The sequence below is a fragment of the Sinocyclocheilus rhinocerous genome, unplaced genomic scaffold (assembly GCF_001515625.1).
Source record: "Sinocyclocheilus rhinocerous isolate Xijiao unplaced genomic scaffold, SAMN03320098_v1.1 scaffold4629, whole genome shotgun sequence".
NCBI lineage: Eukaryota > Metazoa > Chordata > Actinopteri > Cypriniformes > Cyprinidae > Sinocyclocheilus > Sinocyclocheilus rhinocerous.
The window spans coordinates 56,017-65,017 of NW_015623507.1; the positions used below are offsets into that span (position 1 = coordinate 56,017).

Here is a 9,001-nt window from a genome sequence, read left to right on the forward strand (position 1 = left end):
ATGCGTGTTGTAAAGATCGCAAGTAAAAACAAAGGCAAAAGAAAACCTTACAGCTGCACGAGTCGTGACTGTCACGTTAGCCTGATGGGACCAACTCTACTTCTACTGTTAATAAGATTTTGGTAGGCTACTATTAGATGGATAGCCTAAATGTCCTAATTCAGATGGGCTATCTGTTTTTTTTTTTTTTATGGTATATCAAAAAGTGTATATTTTTTAAATGTGATTGTTGGTACATTTTACCAGTTTTTACCATACTTTCAAAACAAAAATTTTAATAGGAAAAATATGCAATATGAAAATAATTGAAGACAAAATGTGTTTTACTGAGAAAAAACAAGATTTGGTTTTTAAAAAGCCTTTTTCCAAAAGGTACATCTGGAAAAAGGGGGGTCGTCTTATAATCAGGGTCGTCTTATATTCGGGCCAATACGGTAGTTGTATCTCCACCAAATATTGTCCTAGCTTATTTATTCAGCTTTCAGATGATGTATAAATCTCAATTTTGAAAAATTGACCCTTATGACTGGTTTCGTGGTCCAGGGTCACATATTTACAGATACATTCATTTTGCTTTGGGAAAACATGTAGTAGTGTTTGACCGAAATAGTTTTTTTTGATAAACAACGCCAATATCTTACAGAGCAGGTTGACCAATATTAAGCTGATATATACACTGTTGCTAACTGCTTTCAGTGGAAACTAAAGTCTGCTTGCTAAATGTTATTAGATTATGTCATACTGGCAAGTCTTGGAAACTGGATAAGGTTTGTGCAAGTTACTAGATTTGTTTCGGCGACTTTTTTGAATGTCGATATCGTACTATTTAATTTAAAGGTAGTAAAAACACATGCATAATTGCTCAAATGGAATTTACATTTATTTTGCATAACATTTACTAAATTCATAATTATTATTTATAATAATTCTTGCTATTATACTATATTATCATAATTTAAAAATAAAAAATATGTCAAAAAACATCTGAACTTGATAAAAAGAATCTGTAAAATAAACAGATTTCTTTAGATGGGAACTACTTATTCTGTAAATCTATTCTAGTGTTTTTCATAAATAAAGGCCAATATATCCACCAATATTTGCCATTTATTAATTATCGGCATTGGCCAAGAAGTATTTCTGTTTGGCCAAAGAGTCAGAAGTGGGACTTTTATTTTGACAGTGCTGAGAAAGCATCACCAAATTTTAAATCCTTGAAAATTAAAATGACCTTGTTATTAACAAAATATTATAAAATTGTTAATAATATTTTGTTAACAACAAGGTCATTTTAATTTTATAGTTTAAAATTTTCTTTAATTTACAAGGATTTAAAATTTGGTGATGCTTTCTCAGCACTGTCAAAATAAAAGTCCCACTTCTGACTCTTTGGCCAAACAGAAATACTTCTTGGCCAATGCCGATAATTAATAAATGGCAAATATTGGTGGATATATTGGCCTTTATTTATGAAAAACACTAGAATAGATTTACAGAATAAGTAGTTCCCATCTAAAGAAATCTGTTTATTTTACAGATTCTTTTTATCAAGTTCAGATGTTTTTTGACATATTTTTTATTTTTAAATTATGATAATATAGTATAATAGCAAGAATTATTATAAATAATAATTATGAATTTAGTAAATGTTATGCAAAATAAATGTAAATTCCATTTGAGCAATTATGCATGTGTTTTTACTACCTTTAAATTAAATAGTACGATATCGACATTCAAAAAAGTCGCCGAAACAAATCTAGTAACTTGCACAAACCTTATCCAGTTTCCAAGACTTGCCAGTATGACATAATCTAATAACATTTAGCAAGCAGACTTTAGTTTCCACTGAAAGCAGTTAGCAACAGTGTATATATCAGCTTAATATTGGTCATATTGGCCTTGGTGATATATACTGGTCGAGCACTAATCTGTAGTGAGCTGAGTAAACTCACGTCCTCCATGTATTCGGGTTCGGCAGCAGAAGCGTCCCAGCGGTTGTTCAGGATGAAGATGTTGGGCTTTGACAGGCATTCATTGACCTTGTGGAAGAAATGCTTCTCCTTTAAAAAGAAATAAAGAGGTTGAGTTCACTGGGGTCATGTGATGGAAAGACTACACTGAACACACACACACACACACTGGCAACGTAAAGACAACACTCAACACACACACACACACACAAACTCACTCACTCACTCACTCACACACAGGCAACTTAAAGACAACACTGAACACACACACACTGGCAACGTAAAGACAACACTGAACACACACACACTGGCAACGTAAAGACAACACTGAACACACACACACACACACACACACACACACAAACTCACACACACACTCTAATCACTCTGAGCAGCAATAAACTACAGCATTAAATGAGTCCGGAGCATGAAGAACATGCACTTAAACACAGAACTACAGGAACATTTGAAATATCTGAAGCATTGATATTTGGACATATTTGAAATATTGGCTTGTTCAGAACAGGGCTAAAATTAAAGCCATAAAAAATGCAATACTTGAAACAAAAATAACTTTATCTAAAATAAAATTAAAACCCTTAAACGTATTTTATTTTTAGCTAGTTGCCAAGGCAAAATTTTATTTAACTTAATGTACTGAAAACTAAAACTGAAATAAAAAAAATCAAACAAACAAACAAAACTATACAGACATGCATAAAAAAGACAAAAAGAAAAATACTAAAAATTTTAACAGTAATTAAAAAAAAATATATATATATATATATATAAAAGTATCTCAATGATACTAAAATAACACTGATTCATTTATTTATATAAACTTTGTGTTTTAAAAACAGTATGCACACATATGGAGGGATTTAACACACTAAATTAAATAAATATGTTATTAAATTATGAAATAAGTCATGGAACGTTGCAATTAATAAATAAAAGTATGATCAAATGTAAGCATAAATTAATTCATTAAATAATGTGAATGACATAATTTTTTTCATGTAAAATAAAAAAGGATGTGAAATACAAATGAAACACCTTAAAATGCAACAGACAACACAAATCTATATTTTATGACATATTGATTTGTTTTATGTTGTCTGCTACATTTTATTTCACATGGTATGTTCTTTTCCAAAGAAATGCATTAAAACATTCACATATCTATGCTTATTTCACTGTACACTAGGGGTTGCACCGACTAATCGACTAGTCGACTTCAATGCTCTGCCATGACGCTTTAAGCTTAACGTCGACTAGTCGCTGGTCCTATAGAGGGCGCAACAGGATAAGAAATCTTTGAAGGACTTCCACATTTACGCTCCGTTTCCAAACAGTTCAAATGACAAATAAATGCATACTCTGAAAGCGCTCCACAAGACGTGTGATTATAGTACTGGATGCTCAAAATTGAACGGGAGAATGCACGTTTTAAACAGCTTATTGTACAGGTAAGTTAATCGCCGTTCTAATCTAATGCGCTGCTGCACTGTAACGCACACACATTACAGACAGTAGCTCGTACATCACGCGCACATAATCATTCAGCGCGGAAATGTAGTCAACACTGTTCTGTGATTTCTCAATAAAATAGCTTAAAAAAATCAGAAGTCGTTCAACCCCTACTGTACACAGCAACAGTATTTACAGCAACATTCCAAGATATAATTTTATACATTTCATTTAATCCGTTAAATCCCTTGCATTATGCAACAATAAATGTTTCAAGCAATACACTGTAACATTGTTGACCTAACTATGTTCCATTCTCAATGTCAAACAGCGTTTCCAACCACTTTAGCTTTATTTCTATGTAAAACAAAATATATAAAAAGAAAGAAATGTAGAGCATATGTCATCATGAAATCATAAAAACCAGGCGTTAAATTTCAGAATGGAGACTAAGATTAATCTGTGTTGTATATTGCACATTTTGGAAAATGCATTAGGTATTTAATGCATGCAGAAAATTTGCAGACTGTGCACAGTATACACACCATGCAACTTCGGCTGGAATTCCATTCCAATATAATTTATTATTTTCCCTTCCCATTATAAGACAATAAATACAAAAAGCTAGTTTGGTTTTGTCATGTTTTTCCATGGAGAAAAGTTCTGATGATTTATAACGGGGTGTTTATCTGCCCTTTAGAGAGCGGCCCTGAAATCCACCAAAGTGTCCTGGGATAGCATGCATGTGGGTACGAGCAGAGTTCAGTCTAAACACAGCGCTGCATTCTTCTGAACGGCACGCAAACAAACTCTGAGCAACCCCTCCTGCGCGCATACTTTCCCATATTAGCACACTATAAACACTTCACAGCCGCTCCAGACCGGTCTGACTAATGTTGGACTGCTCATAATGCAGTGTTCATTTCTCACACTTTACGCACTGCATGCTAACGACTCACCGTGTTCATTAGAGTAGATTCAGAGTTGGCCACCAACACAAACACATCCGCGTCCTCACAGAACTTTTTGATCCAGCTGTCCAGCTGTGTGGTGACGTCAGTGCCAGGACTGAAAGAAAACATCACAAAAATATACACGATACTTCAAAAGGTTGGAGTCAATCACACTTTTCTTCATCAGGGATGCATTTAATTGATCAAAAGTGACAGTAAAGACATGCATAATGTTGCAAAATATTTCTATTTAAATAAATGCTGTTCTTTTGAACTTTCTATTCATCAAAGGATCCTGAAAAATAAAATGTATCACAGTTTCCACAGAAATATTGGGCAGTTTAACATTGATAATAATCAGAAAGCAGCAGATCAGCATATTAGAATGATTTCTGAAGATCATGTGGCACTGAAGACTGGAGTAATGATGCTGAAAATACAGCTGCGCATCACAGAAATAAATTATAGTTTAACAGATATTCACATAGAAACGTTATTTTGAATTGTAATAATATTTCACAATTTTACTGTATTTTTGATCAAATAAATGCAGCCTTGGTGAGCAGAAAATACTTTTTTTTTTTTTTTTATGCAGATCCCAAACTTTTCAACGGTAGTGTATTTCTACTAAAATAATAAGTCAGTCACCTGATTATAATCAATTATATTCAGGATGTGTCACTGCTGACAGCTTGATAACACTAGGATTGTAATTATGGGTGGATCTTCAGATGAATTTACTGCATGTTAAACATACAAACGTGGCTTTTCGTGGGACTGAAGTGTACCTGTCCACCAGAACCAGGTCGTCTCTGAGCAGAGCACACTTTGTTTTGGGCCAGAACACTTTGACCAGAGAGCCGGCATCCAGACTCTCATCCATATGTAGTGCGTGAGCCAACTGATTCACCGTCTGCAGAAAAAAAGTACTTTTATGACTAAAGACACTATTATTTTTGCCATTTTAACACTTGCGCCTGTTTGAACCAGAAAGTATATTTCATTAATTGATTTCATAAAACTTTTACATAATTTTACATTCAGGGGGGCATTTGAAATCAAACTTTGAGATTTTTTTCTTCATTTTCAAACTTTTATTTTTTCCCTAATTCTATGAATTTTAATGTTCCTGTATTCCGTCTTAATGTCTTAATTAGAGGTCGACCGATAGTGGATTTTGCCGATACCGATAGCTAGGTTGGACCACACTGGCCGATACCGATTAATTAACCGATTGTTTTAAAATTGATACTGAACAAAAACTAAAATAGTGCTTTATTAACAAAAACAGTACTGAATTACATAAAAAGTATATCTTTTTAATTGATTTCATGATCAACTTTTGCAATTTAATAATTTATTTAAACTTTTACAATAAAAGGGGTCATCGAAATCAAACTTTGATAAGTTTGTTTGTTTGTTTATTTATTGTTGGTTTGTTTGTTCGTATTTTATCCCCAGTTCTGTGTTTTCATTTTTTCTGGATTCCATGTTAATGATAATTGCTTAACTAAATTTAAATTATCAATTGATTTCATTAAACTTTTAATTTAATAATTAAACATTCCCAATGAGAAAGGCCTTTAAAATCTATTTTTGAGAAGTACATTCCACTGTATAATGGTATTTCTGTCAAAATGTTTAATAAATGGTATTATTTCTACTATTATTATTACTTTGAGAAGTTCAATCTACTGTGCAACAGTAATGTATTTCTGTCATCATTTATTCAAGTTAAGCCGAACCTTTATTTTGGCAGGTTGCACTGAAGATCTTTGTCTTTCTGTGTGTATCAGAACACAAAGACTTCATATATCAATCTCTTTGTGCTTAAATATTCACAGACACTAGTCCATATTGCAATTTAATTCATTTTACAGCCCTACTTTTTATGTATGTTCACTGTATTCGTGTTTTCCAGAAATCATAGGGCGCTATTCAAGCAAATTCTGAGAGAAAGCATGCATTTGTCCGCACCTTGATGCTTTTCTCCTCCTCGGACCCTTCGGTCTTGAGAAAGGCCTTGTCTTCGTCCGTGCCCTCCACGCTGAGGAAGCAGTTAGTGGTGTGGCCGATGCCGCTGGGAAGCACACGGTCACGCAGCATCGCGTTGACAACCGTGCTTTTACCATTGCTTGTTCTGTAACAAACAGAGCACGTTTATTACATTTACGGAAGTGAAACGCTTCTTTAATGCAACTTGTGGTCAAACACAAAACCCACCTGCCGAAAAAGGCCACCTTCATGTGATTGCGAGATAAAACCTCTTTAATTTTGAAGAGGTGGCTCGTGTACGCCTCGATCTCATCCAGCTGTGTCTTGTTTGCAATATTCTCCAATGACTCATTATTACAGGTTTCTGTTGAGACAAAACAGTAAACAAAACACATGCAACTATCAACACTACAGTACTTATCCATGCAACTTTTCTAATGCAAGTCTATGGAGGATCTGTGGGATATTTTCAAACCTTTTACAAACTCCGTTCCCTCCTGAACGTAAACTAAAAGCTGCTCAAAAACCTCGCCGATCTTCTTTTTGGCCTGAACAAAACGCTTTAACGGAGAAGGATCTGACTGCTCCATTTCCACACCTGCATGGAGAACATTTCAGAGAAACATCGATGAGAATCCGATGAGATCAGGAACAGGGTTATTATCGGTAACTGAAACTAAAACTAAATCCATACAAAACATTTTCATCACATGACATAGAAGAAACATGGTCTGAAATAAGAATATATTTTTTAATGATTTTATTTCAGCTAGTTGCCAAGTCAGCATGTCTTATTTTTGTTTAGGTTAAGTTGAAGTACTAAAAAAAAAATATATATATATATATATATTAATAATAAAAAATAAATAAAAATGATTTTAAAAAAAAGAAAACTAAAATTATACTAAAACTTAAGTCGCAAAAAATATAAAATTCATTACTAAAGGAGACAAGTTCAGGAGATGTTATTATGGATTCTCATTACTTTATTTATAAATTAAATTTGCTCACTCTTATCTTCAAGACCTTCACATCAGAGCCGAAAACTGCAAATAAAACAATATATTTATTTTCGAGGTTAATAAATCTGGAAACTCCTTTCATTAACAAAAAAAAAGTCATAGCATTACCAATTTTTGGGACATGTGCAATTATACTAGCCGTGTATTCTTTAAAGTACCATGTAAATACCACGGTATATAAATATGGTAAACATTCAGTACCGTGTTTTTTCCATGACGGCACACAGTAAATGTTACAAAAATCCCTGTCACACAGGAATACAAAAGTGAAAGTAACTCATGATGATTATTCATGCAGAAATGTGCTAAAAAGCGTCTTAAAGCCGGCAAAATCTGGTGACTTCAGAACGAAATTAAATCAAAACACGATGTTTATATAATCCTATCACGAGTATAAAGCAGAGATGTATTTAAAACTACATTTTATAACCTCTACCCTGTTAAAATGTATATTTATTTACGTTAACTCCATAAAGACACGATTAATTTGCTCTCTGGTAATTCAAAAACTACAGTTGTAAGTAACGTTAACGTTAGCTTAACTGTCAAATGTTTGCAGAGGTGACATAAGCTTTTAGCTTTAGCGCAGCGGACACATGATATCTAATCATAAATATCTGATTTATATCATTCGCTTTCGTTCTTTATATCGATATCATCGCATAATCACTCTTAATGTTATAAATCACTTTAATCACAGATCTTACCCGATCACAGGAATGTTAAATCCTCTCCTGTCATGACAAACAGCCAGCCGCTACACTCTCACTGCAGACGCTCAACCGCGAGGATTTCAAAATAAAAGTCCCTGAAGCACATGCTAATTTCAAAATATATGTCACAGAACAGACGAAAACTTACTGTTCCTCCAAAAATCAGAATCAGAAACAGCTTTATTGCCTAGAAATGGCCTTCATTGGAAATGTAATCTGTTTCTCTGTGTGCTTTTTCTTTAACTTTCCTTTGATTAAAAAACAAGTATAAATAAAAAAAATTATTAAATAATAAATAATAAAAGTCTCTTCCATTGAAGTGAATTTAGATAGCATATTACAAAGTTGTATTTAGCTTTACAGGTGAAGAACATATTCAATGTCCCATCCCAAAAAAGTCAGAAACACCACAAAAAATTAAAAAATAAATAAAAAATATATTTTTAAAAAGTGTGAGTTGAAACTTCTCAAAGTTACCGATATGTATTAATTATTTAAAAAATAAAATAAAAAATAAAATAAATAAAAAACACAACTGGGGATAGAGACACAAGCACCTCATTAGACTCTATGCATCACAAAATTAGTATAACAATATTTGGAACATCTGAATAGGTCCTCAATTCCAGGCATAAGCACCTCATTAGACTCTATACATTACAAAATTATAACACACACAAGGAATTTGTCTTGGTGTCGGGAGCTCCCATACATTTATATAACCCTGTGTACTGTGATTTTATTCTGTCAAACACAAAAGTTTTTGAAAATCTTGCACTTCTCTGCTGCACTCCATTACGCATCGCTCTGGTTGTTGTTGTTAGGATGACAAAAGGTTATATTTCTTAACCTGATAAAACAGTCATGTAAAAAGTAAA

The 9,001-nt window shown here is 33.1% G+C and overlaps 1 protein-coding gene across 1 annotated transcript in view; it reads right to left on the minus strand.

Moving 5' to 3' along the window:
- mfn1b (mitofusin 1b) overlaps positions 1 to 8,193 on the minus strand; it is a 21,121-nt gene extending 12,928 nt beyond the window's left edge. The window contains 7 exon segments of the mRNA XM_016510673.1: positions 1,949 to 2,060; positions 4,400 to 4,508; positions 5,182 to 5,306; positions 6,371 to 6,533; positions 6,617 to 6,752; positions 6,864 to 6,986; positions 8,118 to 8,193. Coding sequence (XP_016366159.1) covers positions 1,949 to 2,060; positions 4,400 to 4,508; positions 5,182 to 5,306; positions 6,371 to 6,533; positions 6,617 to 6,752; positions 6,864 to 6,978 — 760 coding nt within the window. The 5' untranslated portion in view covers positions 6,979 to 6,986; positions 8,118 to 8,193.
- Between the last annotated feature and the right edge of the window lie 808 nt (positions 8,194 to 9,001).